The sequence below is a fragment of the Pseudopodoces humilis genome, chromosome 9 (assembly GCF_049639895.1).
Source record: "Pseudopodoces humilis isolate 2021_Gansu_Grassland_sample_001 chromosome 9, ASM4963989v1, whole genome shotgun sequence".
NCBI lineage: Eukaryota > Metazoa > Chordata > Aves > Passeriformes > Paridae > Pseudopodoces > Pseudopodoces humilis.
The window spans coordinates 26,736,485-26,763,092 of NC_142208.1; the positions used below are offsets into that span (position 1 = coordinate 26,736,485).

General features: G+C 40.2%; 1 protein-coding gene across 9 annotated transcripts in view; it reads left to right on the forward strand.

Annotated features, from left to right (window-relative positions):
- RBM20 (RNA binding motif protein 20) overlaps positions 1 to 26,334 on the forward strand; it is a 113,165-nt gene extending 86,831 nt beyond the window's left edge. For 4 of the 9 annotated variants that reach the window (XM_088059669.1, XM_088059663.1, XM_088059668.1 and 1 more), the window contains exons 3-14: positions 1,347 to 1,408; positions 1,566 to 1,657; positions 2,003 to 2,100; positions 5,866 to 6,009; positions 6,945 to 7,076; positions 8,910 to 8,989; positions 9,792 to 10,476; positions 12,287 to 12,385; positions 13,796 to 14,465; positions 16,831 to 16,947; positions 17,647 to 17,768; positions 21,714 to 26,334. In XM_088059669.1, the coding sequence (XP_087915795.1) occupies positions 1,347 to 1,408; positions 1,566 to 1,657; positions 2,003 to 2,100; positions 5,866 to 6,009; positions 6,945 to 7,076; positions 8,910 to 8,989; positions 9,792 to 10,476; positions 12,287 to 12,385; positions 13,796 to 14,465; positions 16,831 to 16,947; positions 17,647 to 17,768; positions 21,714 to 21,824 (2,412 nt within the window). In that variant the 3' untranslated portion in view covers positions 21,825 to 26,334. The remainder of the gene's footprint in view (positions 1 to 1,346; positions 1,409 to 1,565; positions 1,658 to 2,002; positions 2,101 to 5,865; positions 6,010 to 6,944; positions 7,077 to 8,909; positions 8,990 to 9,791; positions 10,477 to 12,286; positions 12,386 to 13,795; positions 14,466 to 16,830; positions 16,948 to 17,646; positions 17,769 to 21,713) is intronic. The other 5 variants (XM_088059670.1, XM_088059664.1, XM_088059665.1 and 2 more) reach the window with 5 other exon arrangements.
- The last annotated feature ends 274 nt before the right edge of the window (positions 26,335 to 26,608 follow it).

Sequence of the window (26,608 nt, forward strand, 5' to 3'; positions counted from 1 at the left end):
AGGTCGTAGCACACCTCATGCGCCCGGAGCGAGGCGGGGAGGAGCTTGAAGCTGATCCCTTGATACTCAAGCCAGTGTCACAACTCCGTGTCTGTAGTTTCATCTACTTCTCCTTTTCTGATCTCAAATGCTTCCCTCTAACAGCGTCATGGAAGCAGCTTGCTTAAACAGTGTATTTTTTTGATAAAATTATTTTAACTATTCCTCTGTAAGAATTTTTTCTTCCTTGTGTCTCACAGGAAAATTTAGGGCTCAAGGTTCCCAGGGACCTTTACCTGAAATCAAGAAGCTGTTCAGCACATGTGGTACAGACTGTGCTCTCTCTCACTTCTCTGTTCACGCTGCCAAGGGAGCTCCAAATTCAACCTCACCCTCAAGCAACAGCTTCCCAGTTTCCCAGGCAGTGTGTTGTACATCATGTTATATAGGTCAGGTCTGGAGAAGGCCACTTAAGTGGCCCTCTGAGCCCCACAGCCATCCATGGTTGTTCTGGCCTCATGGTGAGCCCTGCTCAACAAGTCCTCATGACCTTTTCTGTCACATCACAGGACCAGCACCTAACCAAAAAGACATGTGTTCTTATGCTGCTGGTGGCCTGACAATAAAATTATAACAGCATGTACGTAGGAAGAAAAATTGCCAAAAAATTCAATAATACCTGATCCCTACACACCTTGGGGATTTGGGATAATTGAATATATTTGCTTTCATATTTACCTTTTATTCTTTTAGCAACTGCTTGCAAAATGTTTTCCTTTGGTTACTGCAGCTTGCGGGGATGAGCTGAAGTAACCCCTGTTCAGGGCATGCTGGGCATTTCTTTTTTTCATTAAACGCTTAAAAAGGGCAGGAGGAATGCCATTGCAGTGAGTTTCAGGGGATATGTTAGTTGGGTGTCTAATGCACTGCCTCAACTGGATCATAGAAATGTAAATAGCTAAATGTACTTCGACAAATGTTGCTGATCTAGTGAAATAGTAAGTACTGTCCTGGTTGTCCTGTATACTAAACACCTTCTTTATGGACATTGAAGGAGTTGAGGGGTGCTTAGCAGCTTGCAGGATGAGGTCTTCAGCAACAGTGAAATAACTTCATTACTAGAAATATACTGAATTTAAAAGCTAATACAGAGGAGGTTTCCTTTTGTAAACTGATAATTTAACATTCAAATAACGAATCAGTAAATGCATTGGTAGAAAGTGTGTGCTTGGCTCTGACATCACATGGTTTAATCTTCAGCATCTCAGCATTGCTTTTAGAATAAGGTAAACTGAATGGAGGAATAATCTTTTGTAAATTTATCTCAGGATTTTTCTTGTGTTCATCATCTCTTTGTTTCAACACAGGACTGGGATCAGCACATTAAGGGAAGTCTTCACATCCAAAAATGTATGGCTTTTTCAGATAAGTAAGTATTATTTTAAAGTGAATTCTTCAAACTGAATTGCTAACAGAGTATCCCTTACTTCAGTGGTTTTCTGCTGGGAATTTACTGCCTAAAAATTAAGCTTTAATATTTTTGGCATATCATTAATGTTCCTAAAGTTCTTTTCTTTCTTTTCCAGCACTGGTATCCGGTGTATGTTAAGCTCAGCAGATGGAACATTGCATTTATCACCAAATAATGCAGCAGTTTTCAATCCATCTAGTATTGAAGGTGAATGGTTGTATGTGCAATAGTTAAAAACACTTTTTTTAATTGAAGGGGAAATCAGTCTCTGAGGAGAACTGCATTTTAAAATGAAATGTGATAGAAGTTTCCAAGGAAAAATTTTGAGTAGTGCACAAAAAAGAATGAAAGCCAATACAGTGCCCTTTAAAATATGAATTTATTTTTCTTTCAAACAATAACTTGTTTTCATAGTACAACAATAACAGTGTATAATTTGGTCTAAAGACTATGAAATTATTTACTATGTAAATGGGGCATTTCTTACCGAGCACATTAATGCAATTAGTATGAGCCAAGATTTTAATGAAATGTGTGTAATCCATTATTTAGATTATCCGCCAAATGTTGGTGCATCTTTTATCGCTACACCAGCAAGATCCTTTGGCCAGCCAGGTCCTACATTTTCTTCTCCTTCATCAGGGGTAAGAGTGAGTACCTAAACAAATTGATGTCTGTGTTGAGATCCTTGTAGAAGCCACTTCTGCTTACTGGAATGAAAACCTCGAAGGCTTTATTTTAGACAATAATCTAAATGTTCACTCTGTTATTTCAACTTCTCTGTATGTTTTTTTATGCTTTTGATTTTGACCAAATATGAACTTCATTGTAGTTTCTGTTTTGCTTTGTTCTTTTCCAGTACTAAAAGTTGTTTGCTTGTCAGAGTTATCTGGGGAAGTGGGTAAATAGATTTGTGTGTGCTTTCCATTGACTTTTCCCCCTCCATTGTCCGAGTCTTTTTGACCCAGGAAGGTCAATGTCATCTTGGAATGAAGATTTGGATTAGTTTTCAGTTACCTTCAGTATTAACCCCATTAAGCAACCTTTTGTCTCTCTGGTTATTTATTTGTAGTATAATTGCTCTCTGCCTCTCTCATGCTGAGGTCCTTCTCCCAGGTAGCAATAGAGGCAAAGACAGTGGCTGCAGCTTCAGTGTTATTCACCTGGAGGTCCCATATCAGTTCATTATACTGGACTAACTTTTCCTTAGTTTATTTAAGTGTAGTATTTATATCCCATGCTGTCACTGGTAGCCTTTCAGCAAGTTTGCTTTGATGTGGAGCCTTCCATGCTTTAGGTTTATCAGTCCCTGCCCTGCATTCAACACAGGCCTGCAGTTATACTGCTCTAATGCACACTTGAATTCCTATCTCTATAATCAAAAATGCCAGAAAAAAGAATCAATGTTAAAAGGGGTTCTTACACTGACAAAGCAGAAATATTTTAGAAGGGAAAAAAAAGGCAAATAAAAGCAAACCATATTCATAATGAAAATCCAAAGTTGTTAGAGTTAAAATGAAACACATCACATATCAGAAAGCTACAACTAGAACTGGACACACCAAGGACTTATGTTAGGGCGTTCATGGAATAGCAGCAGTAATCCAAGGGTTCAAGTTTTCACCTTGTTAACTTTTATGTATATATCTCTCCTGATGCAGTCTCAGACATTCTGAAAAGCCAGGCTGAGTTGTGTCCCTGTGATACTCCAGTTCACATCAGGCACTGCTTGAAGAAAGGTCACCCAGATTTCCTTGATCCAACCCATTTCCTACTGCACAGTTTTACTGTGCAAGAGGTTACTTCAAGGGGTTTCAGCTTCTGCCTGTCACAGACACTGTGAGTGCAGGCAAGCAAAGAGCAGAGCTGCTCATGACAGCTGCCTCTAAGGTCAGAGGTGGACTAGCAGTGGGTGCACTGGAATGTTCCTTTTCATCATGTCTGTCAACTTCACAACAAATGAAATTACTGCTAATACCAGTGTCATTTTTCTTTAGAATCTGTCACTGTTTATCATTTAAGCTGCCTGAAGAAGTCCTCCTTCTGAATGACCTGCAGTATTTTGAGACATTAAAGAAAGAATAACTTTGATTTTCCTGGATGCTGTAAATCCCTTTTTTTTCTTCAGAAGGCTATTGGATGAACAGGGAGCTATATTAGAGGTGTTAAGACTGAGTTTGCCAGCTGTCATTCACTCTGCAACCCAGGTGGCTCATAATTTATTACACCTTTGCACGGTAGTATTCACTTTCAGCTAAGCTGCTGCCATTTAACTGAGCAGTAGGAGATTACACTTGACCCTGCATGTAATCATAAACAAAGTGTTCAGATTTCTGGAAGAGCTTGCTCTGTGCTGTCCATCTGCAAATAACTCTATCCCTCTGTAAAAGGCAAGTGCTACCAGTCTTCACTTGGGCGTGGAGAGCCATTAGCACTGGAGGGATGAGACTGACAGTTTCTTACTATCTTTAGAAAAATTTCATGTGAAGCTCAAGATAGGGAAAATAATTTGAAAAACAAGAAACAACAACAACAAATGTAAGAAAACAGCTGTAATAAAAAAACACCAAATTGGATGGGTGAAATAATATTATAAATAATATGAGGTGCATTTTGCTGCCGTGCATAATTTTTTTTAGATTTCTTTATTTAATAGCCATGCAGGTGTATTTGTAACCCATGGTAGACATTGGTTGCCAAGAAAGTTAACTTTGATTCTTATTGAAAATTAAACACCTGGCATGCAACAGCTCCTCTGACTTCCTGATTCTAGATACAGAAGGTGTATATTCCTTTTCTGGCCGTGATTTACAGCTCTGTTTAATGAATGGATCCAGTTTAACTGCAATCAGCTGGCAATATTACTGCTACAGCCTGTTGACTTCTGGCATGAGTATGTGACCACTTCTTAATCAAGAACTGCAGCAGGTTTATGGCATAGCATTTTAATTTAAGCCGTTGCCAATTGAGGGGAAGTGGCAACATCTTACAGTTGTTTGATTTAATGTACTTGAGGGCTGTGTGTGGGAATGTGGCCTCTGGAGCCAAGGCAAGAAAGAGCTGAGCCTTTCTAGTCCAATAGACTCTTACATACCATCTTTTAACAGATCTAATGAAACAAACAGAAGATGACTGGTGACCTGGGGTGTTCTTACACTGGGATAGCATTTGATGTTTCCTTTTCCTCTAGCTGTAGTAGTGTTTTTCTTTTCTGTGCTATGTGCTGCCTTGCCAGATGCGTGCAGACATCACTACATTTTATGTTCAACTGGAGTTGAGTTGCTTCATCTTTTTTTCAGGATCAGGCCTTTGTTATTTTTCTGCCAGAAAAAATACCTTACTTCTGAACTTTTGCACTTCTTTGACTTACCTTGTGCACCTGGGTGGGCTCTGTGAGATGCAAGCTAAGTAGCAGATCACTGTGTAATGCAGGGTCCTAATGCAGCAAAAATACACAAATGGTTAAGTGGTGAAGTCTGGAGGGAAGGCGACAGGATGGAGGTGTAAATAAGATAACATTAGCTCTGTAACTTGTGAACTTGCTGACAAGCCAAACATTTGTGATGGCTCTGGTGAACTTGATCCCACAAGATTACATGATTTGCATCTTCCTTTGAATGGTACAATTTTAACTGAAGGTAGAGTTACTTCTTCAGTAAAATCCTAATGCAGAGGTCATAAACATAGAGATGGTTCGGAAAGATTTAATCCTATGTGATTGATATTTTGCTTGTCATTAGCTATGGTAAATTAACTTTCTCTCTGGCTGTACCCTGATGCCTTTTGCACAGGGAGTGTAGAGCCTGCTTTCCATGCCAGGGAGATGGGAGGCTCTTTCGGAACTGCCCCAGCACTCCAAAATAGACTTCCCTTGGGAAGTAATCGCCACTCCAGTGCTCTGTGACTGTGCCAGCCCAGTTTGGGAGCTCTGGCTCTCTGCATGTCCTCACTGTCCACTGCTTATTGTGCCCCCAGGAGGGAGTCCCTCCTCCCATATGTTGTTGCAGTGAGAGGGGACATTAGCAGGTTTTCTAACCCCAGGTACAGCTGTGTGTCCTCTCACAAGTTAAGAGGGGTCACTTTTACCCCTGGCCCATGGTGTGTTCCATGAAGAAGGATTTAAATTCAGTCCCTGCTATCCTGAACACCCATGTAGTCACCTAAACTTGTTTCTAATATACATAAATCCAGCAAGGACTGCAGTGAGCAGTTAGTTTTTGCAGGAATATGGTGGAGCCTCTTAGGAAGACAGTCTTTTCTAGAAATCCTCTCTGGACTTTGCAAAGTCCAGGGACAGAGATTCCTTTGAAACTTGTTTCATTTAATTTAATTTTTTTTCAGAAATGTCAGATGTTATTGAATGGATAGAATATCTAAGATAAAAACATTGGTTTGAGTTGGATTTTTTTCCCCAGTTTCCCCAGAGGAAATCTACACAGGGTCGAGTTGTTCACATTTGCAACCTCCCCGAGGGAAGCTGCACAGAGAATGATGTCATTAACCTGGGCCTCCCATTTGGGAAGGTCACCAACTATATCCTCATGAAATCTACTAACCAGGTACTGTACATTTGGGGTTACCAGTGTTGACATCTATTGGCATAAAGACATAAAGATATGAAGACATAAATATGAAGATAGAGTATTTGGGGGGAACATCTTATTTAGTAATAGAAACTTAAATATATGAAAACCACTCTTAAAGTAAAAAAAAAAGTTGGTCGTCACTGAATTAGATGAGGACATAGACATGACCACATCTAAACAAATTCTTGTTTAAAAATCCCAACAATCTCAACGAAAAAGTGTTGTAAAACTGTACTTTTTTTAAGTCAAACTATTTTTTTTTTGAGTCAATTACTTCCTGCCTTCTCGCAGCCATTTGCTAGGGTTACTTTCAGACTTCTCCTGTTCTTTATAGTAGCTTAAGTCTACCCTAAGTAGCCTAAGTGTACCAGTGATTTAAGCTGGTAAGAATAGAATATCTTCACTCACATTCCTGCAGAACACAAAATAGATGGATGTAGATTCCATGCCAGTGGAAAATGTTTGAGATTGTAATGTTTAAAAATCACAGAATCATAGAATGGTTTGGATTGGAAAGGACCTTAAAGACCATCTAGTTCTAACCCCCTGCCATGGGCAGGGACACCTTCCACTAGAAAGAGGTTGCTCAGAGTCCCATCCAGTCTGGCCTTGAACACTGCCGGTCAAGAAATATTAGATACCAGCCATTTAGTTTTTAACTGAACTTTTAAGGTCACATATTGGCTTTAACAGCTGGTTTAAAACCATTATTTGCAGTTAAATAAAGACTGAGAAATTGGCTGAGTGTTATCACTTCAGCTTCAGGCTGGAAAGCTACCCAGTTTTGTACTGTCAAGATATTTTGCATGAGAAGAATCCAGAGAAAATTTATTGTGCTGCCTGTTCTCTCTTATACTTTGTACTTTTAATTATGCAATAGATTGTAAAGTTCTCTCCATTTGTGCTAGGCCTTTCTGGAAATGGCTTACAGTGAAGCAGCCCAAGCCATGGTACAATACTACAAAGAAAAACCTGCTATGATAAATGATGACAAGTTACTTATTAGGATGTCTAAAAGATACAAGGAGTTGCAGCTGAAGGTAAGATGGTCATTCCTGATCAAATTATGTGAGTTTCCATGGCAGATCTAGAGAATAAATTTAAAAATATTCTTGCTGATTACTGATTTCTAACTAATGCTTTACTATTATGGAAAAAGAAATAAAGATAAATTATTGAGTCTATATTATCTATCTTTTACACTTAGCTGCTTGCTCTTACTCTAAATTGTAACTCTTGGAAGAGACCACATTTTCTCTGATCCTTTCATACCATTATTTCAGAAATCCCTTCTGAGCTTCTTTGTGAGCAGGCTCCCTACATTGCTTGGTCTAACAAAGGTCTAAAAGACAGCCATATGTAAGATACAACATGTCACCAAGAATCAGATGGTTCTATCCTTTTAGTCAGGCGTTAAGCCCAGAACAATGCTTTTTTCACTGCATGCATGCTTGAGCCATAACACAGTCTTGACACCAAGCAATGGTAACGGGACTAAACAGCATGCTGATTTATTTTTATTTCTTGTGAATGACCTAGGTTATAAAGCAAGATCTTTTATTTTTTTTTCTTTTAAAATAAAGTCAAAACAGAGTAATATTATTTAGATTTTCTGTAGAGTGTGTGACGCTTCTGTTGTGGATGCTTGAGTGATGTCCAAAGATTGTTGCTCTTGTGAAAATATTTATAGAGGCTTATATACTGCCATATAATGTTAAGACAGTAATTTTATTTCATGGTGACTTGGACCAGAACTGGCAATGCAGAGCTTAAAAGCTTCATATTGTATTACCTAACACAGTACAAAGTTATTTTATAGAACAGCTCTGTAATGTTCCAATTTAATGTTAAGGGTCCTTTTATGAGCTTTTGGGGGGAAAAAAATAGAGGAACTTGGATGGTCTGACTTGACCTTTGGAAAAGCCTCTTTCACTCCTGTATGTGTATACTAGTTCCAGGGGACTTAAAAGGAGTTGCCAAAAGTTCATAAATCAGGGCAGACTTTCCTCATGTGGTACAGGGAGGGGTTCAGATATTAGGTGGTAGAGATTGTGCACCTTGACAGAGAGGCAGGAGTTACCCAGGAGAATGTGATAGCTTGCCTAGATTCCAGGAAGATTTTTCTGCTTCTCCAATGTTTTTCAGTTTTTCAGGTCATGGAATTATTTTGCTTTGCACAAGAAAGGAAACAAATAAAAATATGAAGAGGGAAATATGCATGAGCTATATACTGCTACAAACTGCTGAGTTCCTGCATGATTATGTTGCTCATCTGTGTGTGCTCCGTGTTTGAGGCACTCTGGCCTGTGTAGAGCATCCTACCTAGGGGTAATTGACACCCCAGTATACATCTTGCACTTAGCTTGTCTGAAGCTCTCCTTGTCTAAACATAGTCCTTGAGAGCTATACTCCAGAATGAGTGACTCTGAGATCAAGAGAAGGTAGCTCATACCTAGAGGATCAGAGATAAGCTGCTATACATACTTGATTCTGTATCAGAAAAATTGTGTGCTTTGTTTCCTCTTAGATCCAGTTCCTAGGAAATGCTCTGTAGTGACTGTGTAAGAAGGTTTGAGAGCAAGCTAGTTTTCAAAGCCTGTTAGAGCAGCCAAGTATGAAGAGAGAGTGCTACAACGTAATGGAGCAGATTTTCCGTTTGTATCATTTTACTGCTTTGATCGTGCTGCTGAGAGGCAACTGCAAAAGAGAGTGTAACCACAGCACTGAAACTAAATATTTCTAGTTATAGAAATTGTAATTGAAATAGAAAGTGTAATTGAATGAAGCACAGATACTGTTTCTTGAAGGACAAATCACCTGTATCAGCTTGGAGAATAGAGCCACATGCTAAAAAATGTCTTTGTTTTTATTAGAGACCAGGTAAGAATGTGGCTGCTATAATCCAGGACATCCACTCACAGAGGGAGAGGGACCTGCTACGTGAAGTGGACAGGTAAAGTTTCTCCAAAGTTTGGAATTGGAAGTCTGTAAACCTACAGGTAGAAGAATTATCTGTGCTTCCCTTTCTTATTTCATTGACTTTCCTAATTCAGATTTCACTAATAAAATAGTATATATTTTTATATAGTTCAATAGCAGGTACAGGGGTCTGTATGATGAAATCCAACTGAAACTGTGCATGTTAAGAAAATACCTCTTTCTTACTGTTTATGCCTCAGAAAATATATCTGAAATGTGAAGCACACAAAAATGAAGCTATTCTACTCTCCTTCCTGTTGAGTGAAAAGCATAAAGGCTGGGGATGCTTTGAGGCCAAATGGGAAGGAGGCAGTTCAGATTAAAATGTATTTGGGTACATTTCTGATCTCTCTGACTTCTGGAACTTTCAGCAAAATTGGAGAGGAATCACAGTCCTAAAACATCTCTTTTAAACAGGTGGCCTTTGTCACTTTTGTGTCAGAGATGCCCTAGCTGAGTGAGTATTAAGGGTACACACATTAGGGTCATTGTAAAGGTATTAACATATTATGGGGCTTTTAATGCTAAACCCCTATGAGACGCTTTTAAGAATGAATGAATATATTCTTGACAGTTCTGTGGGGATTTAGTTAAGCTCTGTGGCTATGACACTGCCTTTTCTCCTGTTCACTGTTTGCAGCTGTGCAGTGCATGTCTGTGAAAGGCCTGGGGTCTCAGGTTCGCAGTCCCCAGGGCAGTCCCCATGAGCTTCCAGTGTACAAGAATTGGTAGACAACAGTGGGTCAGCCAGTTACAGCTGCCTTTTCCCCCTGCAGCAGGTATGGCACTGAGAGGCCCCGTTCCCGCAGCCCCATAAGCCGCTCACTGTCACCTCGATCCCACACGCCCAGCTTCACTTCCTGCAGTTCACCACACAGCCCGTTGGGGACCGGCAGGACCGACTGGGGAAATGGGAGAGAGGCATGGGATCAGTCCCCCTATTCTCGACGGGAAGAGGAAAGAGATAACAGAGAATGGCGAGAAAATGGGGATGAGAAGAGAGACAGGACTGATACGTGGGTACACGAGAGGAAACATTATTCCCGACAACTGGATAAGTTTGATTTGGATGAACAGCTTGAAGGAGGCAGAGGACACCGAGAAAAATACTTAAGGACTGGTTCCCCTGGGTCCCTTCACCCTTTATCTGGCTACAAGAACAGGGAAGATGACTATTACCGAAAATCCTCTAAGTCAAAATCTGAGAAGTTTCAGAGGCAGCTGCAGGATTTATCTGGGAGGTCTAAGAGAAAGGAAGAGGCAAAGATAAGGGAACACAGGCATTCTTATAGCAAGGACACTGCCAGGGAGGAGGCAGCTGAACAGAAGCACAGCAAAGCATCTGAGGGCTCCAGGCAAAAACAAAGCGATAAGAATAAGGTGAAGAAAACTGAAAAAGACCAAGAAGATGCTACTGTTGAAGGCAGTGATGTGAAGGAAACCAAACCTACTGAGAACGAGGTAAATAGAGATCTAAAAGTTTATGTAAGAAGTATAAATGCTGAAGTAATATATTTTCTGAAATATCTTAAAGAATTTGTTGTAGGTGCCAGCAATATGAAGTGTTTTTCCATGATAAAATGAGGGAATGTAGTCATAGAGGAAGTCTTGAGAAGTCGTCTTGCCCGTGTTTTTACCCAGACCATGCAGATCTATTTCACTGTCATGGTGTTGGGTATATGGACATCATCATTCTGTGTTCTAGCATAGAACCTTTGGGTAACAAATGAGGAGACAGGGACAGAGAACTGGAAACAAAATCAAGTGACAGTCTGCTATTTGCATGCAGACAGTGTGTGAAGAGGCAATTGTTGTCCTGCTAACTCTGTGCAGAATGCCCCATAGCTGCTCTTTCTGCATCCATCACCTGCTTCCACTGCCAGTGAGGAGAACTGAGTTAGCTGGAAATTAAGTAATACAGAGCTGCACAGTATTTATACAGGGAAGTGGTTGCTATACTTTCAAAATAGTGAATTAACTTTTAATGAGAAATGTTTCTTTCTGGATAACAGAGCAATTATTTCTACTAGTCATGTGTCCCTACCCTCAGCTGTGGCAGGGATAATTCACACCACTCCCTTCAATGTTCTGGCAGAAATCTCTTCCTGTGACAGAAGCCACTGAATCAGCTCACCTATAAAATTATGCAGTCTCTGGAAAAATACTTCCAGTGGTGTAGTGGCAATGTTTGTGGGTTTGATTCTCCACTGGGAAAAAGTGGAGGGGGAACGCATCCAGATGCCTCATTTGCTCAGTCTCAGTACAGCCCATACTGACATCCCCACCCCTTGGGGATCTGGTTACTGGCTCTTGGCCACCTTGCCGCCCCTGGAGTCCCCCAGGGATAGCTGCTGCCATCCACCCCCAGGGCTCTTGGCACAAGGGGCTGCAGAGCTGCTTGGCTGACCAGGGCTCCATCTCTTGTGTCTTTGTTGGTTGTTTCCAGTTGACCTTCTTTTCATGTGGGGCTAAGTTGGTGGAATTTCCTATATTTGTAACTCGCTAGTCTGTAACCAGCAGCAGCACTGCCTCATGCCATAGATAAGCATGTTTGTACATTTTATCATCTTTCTCCTTTGGCTGGTATTTTATTATGATGTATGGTTCCTTGGGAGGAGATGTCAGAGAGAAATGTCAGACCACATCCTAAATCACACTCCTCTGCATGTTTTCCAAGTTATTTTACAGAGGCTTTGCTAAAGACATGCCTCTCTGGGGACTATTGCTAGTAATTTATTTTTATAGTAAGAAATAGTTTTGTATGTCTTGAACTCACTTTTGCTTTGTCCCTCTTTTACTAAATACCAGGTAGTACTGTGGTTTTGTTCTTCTAAAATATGAACTGTACCACCAATTCCATTTTCAATGGATCCTATGTCAATAAACAAAACAGTTGAGGTCTTCTGCAGAGTTTTAACACTGCTGCTCTCCTTACCGCATCTGAGCCAACATAACAAATGTGGGTAGAGAACATAAGAGTGGAGGCTGGAAATTTTAGTGAATTGACATTCTCCCCCACCTGTCTTTTAGCCAATTCTGTGATATAAATTACACCTCTAACTTTGTTTAAAATTCTTTTTCTTAATTCGTATTTGTGCAGCTCTGCTAATGGAATTTATTGTTGGGTCTTTTCCCACAGCCTAGTTGACTTGCATAAACTTTAGAAATAAAGAATGTGACCTTGTGAGTGACTTTGCTTCTTTAAACCCAGCATAGAAACATACTAGAGCACCACTGTGTGTTGCTATACGTCTATATGTATTTATTTTAGCTTGAAAAAGAGGAGCAAGTTCCAGTGAAGAGCTCACCTTCAGATAATATACAAGAAAAAGAATCTGGAGAGATTCTGGAAAACACAAGGAAAGAGAAGGTTGGTGACACATTCTTGGTGTAGCTTCTTTGAGAAAATAATTGAAACCCCAGGTTTGGTAGCATGTTCTCCCAAATGAAATATTAACCCCTTATGAAAAAACACATAAAGGGCTTGGGGAAGGAGGTTGTCTAAATTAACTTGCCTTATCCTGACCTCTGCTTTAAGGGACAGCTTTTCCTGAAGTCTCCAGAACTCTTTTTTTAGTTACTCTTTGCTCATGTACATTGCTTCACATACATAGCACTTGGCAGTGGCAGCTGTGAGGAATGTATGCCCAAGTGAACTGGGTAACTTTGCAAACCGTGCCCAAAAATAGGAGATGTGGTCAGTTAGTGGGGAAAGAGGGGACTATGATGAATGCTTTTTAGAACTCTGGCCTTATGAACTATAGATAGCAGTCTCCTGATTGTTTCTGGTTTTAATTAAATAATGCCTTTAGAGCACCCCTACTGCTGCATTGCAATTGGGGAGAGCAATGTCCCTGGAATTCCTCCAGCTTCATATCTGTAGGGTCATGGGTTGATGGTCAGATATGGAAGATATTGATATCTGTTGCTGCAGAAAACTGATCTCCCGGCAAGAGCAGTGCCAGCTCACAGAGTTTTCATGCTGTTTTAGGATTCTAGGAGGGGAAGTGTGGGAATGGCCAAACATTAGGAGAATACAGATTATTAATAGATTATGTGTACACAAGGAGTCTGGGAGTTGAAATCTAAGATGCAAGTGTGTCTTAAAAGTAAGATATACCTTTTAATTCTAAGATTTCTCAAGTCCAGTATTAGTGCCTGAGTCCTGTAACTCAGTAACTGCATGTATGAGGTATTTCAGAATATATGTACCTTGGAGTATAACTGTAAACCTGCTTTTTCCTAAAGTTTAGGCTAGTGGCTCCCAGCACATTCCCTGGCAGAGGGATCTTGCTGGTGGAAGGAAATGACTGCAGAAGGAAGCCATGTTTTCTCAATCACCATGTGAATTTAAAGGACCTGGTCCAGCAAAGTGAAAACCACAGTAGCTCGAATGGGGTTCAGTATATTTTCATTACACTGAGATGGAGGTAGAGGAAGGGGATCACATAGCTGCATCAATTGCATAACAAAGTGTAACACATTGTGCCTTGCTCTACTGCTTACACAAAAACAAGAAGCAGGAGACTGGAGAGATTGTAATCCCCAAGGCAGTTACAGAATTTTCACAAAGGGAAGTTGATGTGATAATTCAATAGAGAATTTTTGTCCTTGTCCATAAGGTTTAAAATAACAACACCAAGGCACATCACTCTGAAACTAAAATACAAGAGGAGTTAGATATGGCCATATTAAGGTTCTTCCTGGTTTCAAGGCCCACTTTTTAACAGTGATGATCTATAATCACCAATCTCTCAAATGTTTTACATCTTTGTGACAGGACCGAGACTGGGAGAGTGGAAGTGAAATAGAAGGTGAGACCTGGTATCTTGCTAACATGGAGGAATTAGTGACAGTAGATGAAGTGGGAGAAGATGATTTAATTATGGAGCCTGATATAACTGAGCTTGAAGAAATAGTTTCAGTTGATCAAAAAAATAAAGCTGCTTCAGAAATGTGTCCCCGTATGTCAACCGTGTTAGAACTGAAAAACGATCACAGCCACTTAACCAGGAGTGAAGACAAATTTGCCCATAAAGCTTTAGAAACAAACTTCAGAACAGCAAAGGGCAGTGCAGCTTCTAGTGGCTGTCAGGAAGATGATGAGGATGATGATAATGATGATGCTGTAACTGAAGCATCAAGCCTAAATCTGGACCCTGAACAGAAGCCAGAGGAATTGAAAGAAGACCAATCTGCTAAGGAGTCTGATTGCCAGCAGAAGGAAGGAAAAATTGATAAGAGCTCTGACACTCATTTAGAGCCTGAAGATCACCATATACCTTCTGTTCATCTGAAAGAAGAGACTCTTCAGCTCCCTGATACATTTATAGATGATTACAAACAGATGGGATCACAAGGGGCTGAGAGCAGAGAAGTTACGGAAACACTCATTAAAAACACTAGTGAAGAAACAAGACATGGAAGCCAAGAGTGTCCAGAGGCCAAGGGTAACTACTGCTTTTTTTCCCTTCAGCCTGCAGAGAGCCTTGAATGTTTTCTCTGAGGGTAGACTGAAATTTATTGCTAACGAGAATAAGTGTTGTTAATAGTATCAAGGCTTGTCCTTGAAGCAGCTTAGTAAAAGAACCCCAGTGCCTTTGGCCAAGCTAAACCATTAGAGCCTCTTAGATGAATAGTGTAAAGGAAATATGATAAGCAGCTTGCAAGCTTTCTGAAAGGCATAAGCTGCTATAATTATTATGTCAAGGTTCACATGAGTTTAGCTGAAGTCTTTCAGTGCCTTGCTAAATTTATTTTGAATTGTCAATGAAATGAGTGACAGTCTCAGAAGGTCAACAGAAAAGTATCTGTAATGTCTGGCTGGCTCCTGGACAAGGTGGGTATTCTTACACACTGTACTGAAGCATTATTAACATGGATATCACACACAGATCGTTACTTCTCAGTCCCTGTTCATGCAAATACATGTCTTTTGCCAGGACTTGTCTTATCATGTCCTGTTATCTACTGCATGCTGCCTTTAATATAACTGATAGGATGTGCTGTGAGATAATGTCAATAAATGTAATCATAGCTACCTATTTATATTTTAGCTGTCAGGAAAAGAGGGATCTTGAGGGTCTGAAAGTCAGTTCAGTTCCTTGTCAAATGATACTTGAGCAAATGGGCTGTTCATAGTAAGATGAAGTGAAAAGCAACATTGAGTATGTTGGTCAGAAATGCTCTTTTTTAATTGCTGCCAGAGCCCATGTGATGCACAAGGGCTTGTGAAAAGAAGCTAATGGAAGATTTTTGAGAGTGCAGTGCTGGAAACATCTCATGTGAACATCTGATTTTGAGCTAACTTCTTCCTCTAGGCCAGATTTGAAACTCATTGGTTTTTAATACTTACCTGATTGGCCTGAAGACACCAGACTTTGCATATTTGGAGATAACATTGCCATGGGACTGGGCAGGGCAAAGTTGGCTCTCCTGGGCTTCCTGGGCAGCCAGCTGATGAAAGAACTGGGTGTCTCAAGACCATATTTATTAGTGTTTCCAGCATCTCGGCTTCCAGCTTGTCAGCAGGGAGCCTGGAAGCTCCAGGGCCTCTCATGCTTCCCAGGTTTCTGACATGGACTTGTTATCTGGGATCTGCACTCCAAGGCTCTAGGCCCTCTACAAATGCAGCTGCCAGCTCAGAAGCACAGAAAATTTAAGTGGGACTTAAATTGCTGCAAAGGTCCTGGGTGTCTTAAGAAAAGTTTACCAGCTTGCTGGGGGCTTTTCAGGTTCTCTGCTGCAGTATTAGAATCCTGGGATAGATTTAAAGTTAATTTGAAAGCCAACCAGTCAGGATTTTATATAATTTTTTTCTAAATCATGCAATAGACATATTTATAAGTAAAGAAAAAACCATTCTCATAGCCAGGAACTGCAGATCTTTGAACTACAGACTTGAAAGACAGGAAGGGTTTGGTTTGGGCAAAATATGTTTGTTTTATAAGAAAATATATCCCTTATCTAGGCAAAATTTGCAATGCAATAGAAATTTTGTCAGGGTAAGTGAGGTAATTCTTTGATGTTAGGACTGAAGAAGAGGAATCAGACCAGTTTATCTGTAATTTTGTGGCTCTGTGATAGAAGATTTCTCTATTTTTAAATAAAAGTAATTCTTATGATTGAAATCATGATAAGGGAGAGCATCTGTTCTTTTGACTAGCTATATCTGCCTCAGCAAATCAATCCAGTGTTTCCACATCTTGAATCTCCTGCTGTGTCCATTAATGTCAGCCAGCAGGGACCAACCATCCCAGCCCTACTATTCAGAAACCAAAATCTTTTAGTGGCTGGAAGCCATAAAGCAGGAACTATCCCTTGGAGAGGTGAGGATGGGAGAAGAGTGGCTCCAGGGAGAAGGTGGTAATGATGCTGCAAGGATCCTACAAAAGGCTGGTTTGGGGAATTGTATTCATCAGGTCCTGTTGCCCCCAGCATCTCAGCAGCCCCTGTGTCAGCCCAGCTGCACCACTGGGTCATGCAGTAATACATGTGGTTACAAAACTGCAGTCAGGCCATGCTTCTGCCAGAGGTGTGTGATTTAGCTCTATTTAGAGATTAAAATACAAAAACCCCTCCAAACATAACATTAACTTAGAAATAGAAAAATGGTCTACTGGGAGAAATCGAAGTGACTGCACACCATAGTACAGCTGTTGGAGTTGCACTAAACAGGACTCTGATTTGAATGGAAAAGCATTTTTTTCCTGATTTTACTTCATTTATAGATCCACCCAGAAAGTGTTCCCAAGAAGTTTACAAATGTCTCTTTAATAAACTGTTTTCATTCAATACATTTATTCATTTGTTAAGCAAATTCTAGGTTCTTGGAAATGAGATCTCTGGAATACCCGGAGGTAGACTCTAAACAAAGGCCCTCTGCACCAGGCTGGGAACAAGAGGACGTCTTCGAGCTCAGCATTCCCCTGGGTACGTTGGGCCGCCCACTGCAATACCCAGGGCTTACAACAAGATGTCACTTTAAGGCTACTTGCTATATTTATTTTTCAGAACAGATGTGAGGAGAGAAGGAACAGGGTATATGACAGACGGGTAGCTGTTGAAAGAAACAGGCTTTTGATTCTAGATCATTGCTAATTCATTCCAAATGAATGGCAAAAGGCAGCTGATGAGATGAAATAAGTTCCTTGGACTATATATGAAATACATGTGAAAAAATACTTAGTAATTTAAAAGTCTTTGCCATAAAAGTATAAGCAAAAGTATTTGCTTTACTGTGTAAATGCTGTTTATGAGCAAAATACCTGAAAGACATACATCCTCAAAAGCAATCCCTGTAACTTGAACATGAATTTACTGCTAAAAAGTATTATTGCCTTTCTAGCCCTTGAGGTTACAGAGTGAAGTTTCCAGTCAATATTATGAGAAGGTAGATTTTAAAGCATGTGTATCTAAGAGAGAAGAGAAAAGGTGTGTTTTCAATGCACAGGATTTTAAAGTGCAGCTCAATATTGCAAAATTAGGGAAATTAGAAGAGTGAATCCAGGATTCAGTCTTCCTATTCCTAACATTTAACTACGTAGCATGTTTTTTCTTTGAAAACAAGTTTATTATGGGAGGGGTAGGATTTCAACTGACATTTTAATGTAATTTAGAATTTCTCAACAGGTGTGGAATTTGTGGTGCCTAGAACTGGGTTTTACTGCAAGCTCTGTGGACTCTTCTATACAAGTGAAGAGACAGCAAAGACAAGTCACTGCAGGAGTACTGTTCACTACAAAAATCTCCAGGTAAGAACACACCTAAAGCTTCTGAACAACAAGCTCATGGGGTAGTTTGTGTGTAAGGTAGATGATGCAATAAAAAATTGGTTCTTACTGTGTGGACAGAATTCAGATGAAGTGAAATTCAGGTAAGCAAACTTTTCAGTAGTTCCAATCATTAGCTTGCTAATTTCTCACTCTCAGATCCTTGAAATCAGCTTCTGGGTCATAGGTAAAATGAGGCCAGCTGATAATTTAATCTTCTCATATACATTTGATCCTTGTCACTAGCACAGCATGCAATTCAGGTCTTTAATTCCCTGTTTCAGAGGGTCCCAGATGTTTCTGTCACTGGGAGTGACCACAGCAGCAGCCTTTAGTATGTCTTAATGTCAGGACATTAAACATGGCATTTATCTGATAGTGTAGTCAGGCCCCTTTCTGTATTCATGTGGGTTTCTCAGCGTGTTTCAGCTTGCAGCTCCATGTGACATTCGGGCTCTGCGAGGCATTTCCTGTGACCCGCTGAAATCCCCTCCCTGTGTGCACAGCACCACTGCTGAGTAATTTCCATCAGGATATGCAGGAGCATGTCAATGCTTGTTGCTCCATGAGAATGTAACAAAACATGTCAGCAGTTGATAACAGCACACAGAGACCACATGTGCCTGCAGTTCAATCAAAGACCTGCCTTTATTGTTTCTGAGATGCACGGTTGAGAGACTCAGTCACAACAGCCTGAGCATTACCTGTCCTGTGCTCAGGGATCCTCAGAGGAGATGGTCTTGGCTACCACCCCCAGTCTCTGCCTGTGAGCAGGGTGTGTACACTACATACACACACACACACACACACATGTGCTGACATTCTCATATTCTTAGCAAAAGTCATGGCAGAGCAAAGCAGAGCTGCTCCTCCTTTCTCTGTTCCTTCCCTCTGCCCACAGTAAATGTGGTAACTCTGCTTCTCTTCAAGTAATAGCTCTCTTTCTTTAGCTGGCTAATAGGCATTGACTTTTCTAGTGACGCTCACAGTCAAGTAATTTCTCTGGGAGAATTTTCTTGGCTTTCCTGAAGTTTCGTAGCTGTAATCATACAAAGGCCTCTGGCTTCCAAAGGGTTCCCACAGAGCTTTGATGCTTGCTCATAATGGACCCTCCAAGTGCAAGCTTGAAAAACAGGTGCCCAGTTTGCATTCCTTTTTTTGCTTCATACAAAAAAGTCCAGAGGGATTCACCAGAGGTGGCACCACTCAGTGCAAGCTGTGCATCCCATGCAAGTCTGTCCCTTAGAAACTCATACTAAAGAAAAATTGCAACTCCTGCCCCTGACCCTGGAAACTAACCATGGGAAGAAGAGGCATTTTGTTTTTTTCAATTTTCTAACTTATTTTGTTGAAGTCATAAAGAACAGGCCCAACTAAATCTGACTTAGTGTGAAAACAACCTCTTTTTCTCCCTCTTAAGACATTTCCCATGAGTACTGTGGTAGATATCTAACATTGACTTGAGATAAAGGAACAAAGACTATAAAAGCTGTTAAAATTAAATCTGCCAAATGCAGTAATAAAAACAGGCTGTTCTGTTGAGCCATACCTCTTATCTTACTAAATACAGGAAGTAAATGTCTCGTCCAACTTTTGCCTGCTCAAGTGGAAACTTAGGAAATTTCAAGTCACTGTTGTGTTACTGGAACCCTTTTAGTTGCCATAATGCTCATTTATGAATTCTGCAAGGAATACGAGTCTTCTCCTGTGATGATACAAGTTAACGAGTGTATCCACCGATACAGAACTAGGGACTCTGACTGTAGTGGAGCTTTGAGAGTGCTGCTGCAGTGTTCCTGTTCTCCTTCCTGAATGCCAAATGCCATCATCCAGTGACAACAACAGTGTCCCAAATTGTGTCATGGCTTTGAATCTTTTATAGCTGATTTGCTACTTGTTGTCTCTCATGTGATTGCCTTGAGCCACATCCAAAATATATGTTCAGTGTTTGGATTTGAATGCAAAACTGAACAGCTTGTTTGCCAATTTTCTTCCAAAAGCCTTGTTTATATGATGACAGTTTTGCCTTGAAGCAAAATGGTCAATTTCATCTGTGATGATGCCCCTTGAATAACATTAGTCACTGATAAAAAAAATCAGCTGTTTCTTTGTCAGCCTCGCAGACTTATTGTAATTTTTAATTCTCTTCATCATAATAAATTATTTTCCCAGGTGATAGTTGTATATACTGATACACTGTAATTCCCACATCCAAAAAATCCATATTTTTGCCATCCCTTCCTCCACTTCCTCCAGCTACACAAAGCTGTCACCATTCATCTGGTGGGAGCTACCTTGGCAACTCAGTGCACTATTGCATCCTGTTTTCCACTGGCTTTATGCAGTATTTGTCAAAACTTGTATTTAAATGAAAAAAACCACAGTTTTTGCTTGACTGCAATTTTGCTATTTATTAATCTGAATCTTCAAATCTGGCGTTTGTGGTACTCATGATAGCAGGCAATATCAGCTAAAGGCAGTGGATAAAACTCAGTCTTATTTTGGTCGGTGCTTATTAAAAGCTCCAAAAGCTTGGGTTATCTGATTCAGGGACAAGTGTTAGTGATTTATTACAGTTCATGGTGTACAGAACATGTCTCCCAGCCTTTATGGCCCCTATATCTCTGTATACTACTGTAACATTTACTCTGGCATTTTGCCACATGGAATTTTGCACCCAGAGATCAAGAACTGAGAGTTGTGTAATTTCCACAGCCCAGTCTCTCTATTCAGACTAACAAGGGTGCAGTCATCACTTTGTCACGGGTATGTCCATTGATTATCATTGCCGAGTACCTTTCACATGAACCTCTTATATTCAAAATTTGTATCTACCTGAGAGAAGGTGGCAATTCTAACAGCCTTTAGTATTTTTGCATCCATTTCTCATTAAATCTCTTCCCCATGGATGGCAAAGAGTATACTACTCTGGGAAAATCCTGCAAGTTGAGAAAATTTTGCAGTGATGTGCAAGGGTCTTTTCAAAATAAATCAGAATGAGTAAATTTTCAAAATAAATAAGAATGAGTAAATAGCTATAAAAGGAGTTTTATGAATCCTAATAATGCATAGGTCAGTTATTCTTGCTTATGATGTATGCAATGTGTGTAAGTCATTAATAAGAATACCTCTACATTATTATGTTGGAATTTCCCAGGTGTCTCTGCACTAGCTGCTGTTGAAGAAGCTTCTTTCCATCCATTTCTATGTCTGCTGACCTTGAATAAATAGTTTGAGCACTATTTTGAGACCCATACCCATTCATCATCCATTTTATGTGCAGCTCTGCCAACTAAGGGCACTGCCAAAAGGCTGAAAGGCTCACTGGCCATGTCTGTTCTTTTAAATCTCACTGAATACCCGAAGCAGTGAAAGGCTTTATCTTAGAGAAACACAAGAAATGTAAATACTCTAGCCAAAATGCTAAATTGTGTTAATTATTACTGAGTGTGATTATTCCCTTAAAACAAAATGTTCTCATACAAAAGGTGTATTTCTGAACTGGATATGCTAAAAAGATATAAACTTTAAATGAACACTCTGACACTTTATGTTCTGATACTCCAGTACTTTCCTAGCAGAATTCAGTTGACTGAGTGGAGTTAGTTCCTGCCCTGTAGCACTGGGGAGTAAAGAAAAGGTGAGGTCTGGTTACACAGACTGATGGGGAGTCCTCCTGGTTCTGTCACCAGTTTCCCCTGTGGCACACACTAAGTCTCTGAACTTCTGAGGCTCTGCATGTATTCAGGTAGTTTGCCTGACACAGACATATTTTCTGGCTTGAGTTTTCACCAAAATTTGGCTTCTATGTGCTTTCTCACCTTTTGAGATGCTGGGAGAGTTAGAACTCTGAAGAGGCATAAAGAATCCCATGCTGAATATTTTCAGTTTTGATAACAATGCTTTGGTTTTTTTATGTGATTGCAGAAGTATCTATCCCAGCTTGCAGAAGAGAGCTTGAAAATGAAGGAAGAAGGCAGCCCTCTGCCTCAGGATGACACTGGCATTGTTCCTCACTTTGCAAAGAAAAAACTATGATGCAGATGAACTGGAAGAGCTGTAATGAGTGAATGCTGATACTTTTTTTTCTTTTTTTTTTCTTTTTTAAAAAATTTCTATGATATAATTGTCAATTTGCACTGTACAGAGAAGGGGAAATAAAGAGCACGTTCCATGCATCTATGCCCAGAGTGCCATTATAAACCAAAATGCCTGAAACTGTTTCCCACGGTGAAGCAATGCTGGCATATCTGTTAGAAGTGGAGCAATTCTTTCTCACACTCTGTGTGCTGGGAGTGGTTTCCTAGATTAAATCAGAATTCTCAGGGATTCTTAAAGTTTTAGTTCTGATGTAACATGTCAGGTCAGGTGGAGTACTTAGAAGCACTCAGCATCCTCCAGTGAACGCTGGAAGGAAAGGAGATTGTGACTATTTATAGGCTTTAATGTTGCTTAAAATATCTTCAGCCATTTCACTCATTGCCCCTGTGAGAAGTAGAATTTGCATATGTATCTAAAGCCATTTTGCTAAAACTAGTGAGTAGATGGCATAAAGTAAACCCCATCAGCACCCATGTCCATGTCTTAGAGCTTGGTGAAATGACAAAATGTTTGTGTTGTCAAGAACTGTATACTGCCGGTGTTGTGTGAATTCCAGGGGAGCCACAGTCTGTCCCAGGGATCTCACAGCCTGAACCCGGCACAGCAAGAGCAGTTCAGATGCACGTGCTGACAGCCAGCCTGCTCTAGTTTCAGCATTTTCCATGGTGTGATCAGGGTGTTCTCCAGGGACCGTTGTTTGAAACTCTTCTTTTTGATAATTCTAAAGGGTGCCAACTTTGAGTCTTACAGACTTGAAACTCTCATGAGAGGCTTTTTAAAGTGCCACATGTTTGGACCATGTCTCTTTTAGACATTTTATTCAAGATCCTTGCTTTTGGGGTCTTTTTGTTTTCTTTAAAGCTTGCTTTTCCTCAGCTTGGCAACGTTGAATTTTTCCTGGTTTTTATGGAAAGATGCCAGATTTTTAATATTGTTTTTGTATTTTATTTCCCTGAATTTTTTAAGGTGAATACAACAACTGATGGCTCATGGAGCGCTGCACTGAGAACACAGGATGCACCAGCAGCTCTGGCATTATTATGACCTATTGTTTCTGCACAGTTGTTGCTTAGTATTTTGCAAAGTCCCTTTGAAATGCACTGTGCACGTTTCTGGTTCGTTTCAATAGGGCTTTGTGTACTAATGCCTTAAGTTTTAGCTTTCATATTTTTCAGATTCTGTGCTGCCTAACTTTGTAGCTCTGAGCTTCATATTAAGTGTCAGTAAACTCTCTTCACAGAGTAGGTAGACAAAACAATTCCTTTTCTAGCTTGATGCCAAGGACAGTAGTTACAAGTTTAAGGCCTAAAAGCACAAACAATGGTGGACTGAAGGCAGAAAACTACAAGGATGGGACTTCATAATCTGAAGCTGTAATTGGAAAATTAACCCAAATATGTAGATGGACCAAAACTTATAAAAGTGTGCGACCTTGTGACCAGTTGTCCATTTTGTGACCATTTTTAGGTCCATCTTGGCTGTAGCCCTGGCCAGGCTCTTGTACTGCCCAAGGTGTATCCTTTAAGGCCTTTCAAGAAATACCTACTTTATTCTTAACTCTGTCTGGCCTCTATTCTAGGTCAGCCTTCTCAAGGCATCAGCTCTAAAGTGAATATGCATGCAAACCATTGCCAGGATTGATCCCAGAGTTTATAAAATGCCTGTGCAATCTGGATAGGTGGGGATTTGCAGGCATTTCTGTTCTTTGTCTGACTCTAATATCCATCACAGTACATTCTGTAAAAATTGCTGGTGCTGGATGTCCTGTTCAGATGTTGTGCAGAGGAAACAGTTTCCCAGAAGGTTCTAGCTATCCCTAAGAATGACAGGGATGTTGCACAATATTGCAAAGTGGCTAAATTGCCAAAACTGCTTCCACCAAAGTATTTGTTCTGTTATGTCTTGTGCCAATAGCTGTGCTCATTCTCTGAAGTACCCTGTAGCTAGGCAGTATGTCTCAGAGATGCCTGATGTTGTTGCCTGAAGTCCTGTTCCATTCCATGGCCTGTGCTTTCCACTCATTTTTACCAGAGGTAGGTTCAGATTTCATAGTTGGAATTCCTGCTTCTTGCAAGTTGAGGGATTCTTTGCATCCCAGATTCAGAGCCTACCAAACGACAAGGGGAAATTAAAAACATTGCAGCCTAAATCCTCCTTTGTCCAGGCTTGAAGTATGTTACTACTTGTGTCCATCTGTCATTTAAAACATCTAGTTTGGGGTTTTTTGGGTTTTTTTTGGTTTTTTTTTGTTTGTTTGTTTTGTTTTGGTGGTTAGGGTTTTTTTGGGTTTTTTGTTGTTGTTGTTGGCTGTTTGTTTGTGTGGGGTTTTTTTTTGTTTGGTTGGGCTTTTTTGATTTTGTTTGGTTGATTTTTTGTGGGGAGTGGTTTTTTTTTTCCCCTATGGAGAAGAAAAAACCCACCAATATTGCAAACCAGGTATTTTTCCTTCAAGGGTTGGGTTTTCCTTTGACTGTTTTTCACATTGCGGTGAAAATTGAGCACAGGGCTATTAGGACAAGAGCTTGTAATGCAGGCTGTAAGATGATGAAAATGGCAGTAAAGATTGTGCAATTGTCTTCTAAAGTGCAGCTCTCTAGCTGGTCATGTATCATCTGAATATGAAGTTCCCTTCATGCCCTTCAGCACAAACTGAACACAAGGGAGGAAATCACTACAAATGCAAGCATCAAATCTTTGAAGCTAACCTTGCTATCAAACTGGGGCTCTCACCAGCCTAATGGGAGCTTGTTAGACCACGTGGTTTAAGCTTAATTGGATGTGAGACATAGCTGACTGTATATCAAAGTCATATGCCTCCAGCAACTTTATCCCCAGGTAACCTCAAATGAGAAAAGTATCACTGTTATTATTCTTTATTTGTAGTGCAGCAGAAGCTACAGGTCCACTGCCTTTATTATAGGCAAGGCACAAATCCACAACAAAGGCTTTCCCAGGCCAAAGAGCTTTAAATCACACTTTCTGAAAACAGACAACAGGTGGATACAGGCAGGCAGGGAATGCAGCAGGTAACCATAAGATTTTGACTGGCAGCAGAAGAATAATAAAAGTGAGTGTTTACCCAGGGGCTTATTTTTTGACTTATAGGAGATGATTAAAACTACTTTCCCCCTCCTCTGGTTCTGAACCAGGTTCACTCCCTTTATTCACAGCAATGCAAAACCCCTTCTTCATACAGTGGGCCTTGGTATCCTTCGGTTCCCAGCCATTCAAGTTTCAGTCTCCAGAGGTGGAGTCTTGACCGAGGCTCAGTAGGAAATGCCCTGGCTCCAGACACCTTGTTTGGGTCACAGCTACAGGCCCTTGCTTGCCACCGAGGAAGGAGGTGGCTCTAGATGGCATCTCTGCCCTGTGCAGTTTCCTCTTCTGGAGGGAGATGATTCAGGTGAGCAATGCAGGTGCAGAGCCCAGCCCTGCAGACGTGATCAGAGCCAGACATTTGCAGAGGTGGTTTGGACACCCCATCTCTTTGGGCTCTATCCTGACAAAACAGCAATCTGCAAAATCTGGGAACAAAGTGCCAAATGGGCACTTCCCCTTCTGAGAAGGTCCTTTCTCCCCTAAACCTCAACAGCTGAAAGCAATCCCAAGTCTCAATTAAGTCCTAATGAAGCCCATGATCAGTTTTCAGCCTGATGCACTTCAAGAACTCAGAGATAATCTCCTTCCCTCTCCAACAGGTCATCATACAATGCTGACAGGCACTCCTCAACTTCTCTCTACTACCTATTTTGCTGAGGAAGAACTCTGCTGTAAGCAGGCCCTTACCTTCCTCAGCTTGTGTAAAAATGGGTTGTTTCTTTTGCTTTATTATATTTAAAATCTTGACTTTTTTTAGTTGGCATAATTCATCATCACTATAATCCATGCTGTTTATTTATGTATATATATATATATATAGCACAAAGCAGGCTCAGGTCTAGCCAAACAAATATTGATATTTAAAAAGGAGCTTCCTTAATATATCAAAGCTATTTCAATACATCTCAACCAAAGATTGCACTTTTATAGTAGGGACAATGTTTTTGATCTCTGTGAAATCTCTATTAATCTCAAATAGTCTTTAATGTCAATCTGCAATCTACTTTCTTTGAAGAAAAAAATTAAAGAATTAAACATTTGCCCCATTAGATCAGACAAAGTTTCACATTGGCTTTAACACTAAATTAGTGTTAGGCTGGTTATAATCAGGGTTTTTTTTTTCTATTATTTAAGGATTAAGGCTGTGATTTGTTGAATTATACTTGAACTGGACCAGATGTACTATTTATTGAGCTTATATAATCTTGTTAATTTAAGTTTTGGTTTGTAAACAGTTGAAATTTGTTAGTACTTGTTTAATTATGTAGGAATTGTCACCAATATTAACTGATCTGTGTAACTGATTGCAAAGTGTTTCAATTTGTGTTTCTTAAGAAGAAAGATTTTAATAAAGAGAATTATAAAGCATATACATTGGTGGGCAATTGTCCCAGAAACAACATGCTTCAAACTCTCCAGGGGCTCTATTAAAAATCAAAATGAATAAAAGATAGCTTAAGGAATAAGAATGAACCAGGGGCACAAAAGGTTTGCTTTTAAATATAATTTTTACAAGTTGTGGTTCGTGGTTCTTGCCAGGGAGCTCCTGCTGTACAGATTGTGAGTGATTGCCATCAGCTGGTGCTGAAGTTGAAGTGAGCACATCTCAGCAATTCACTCTG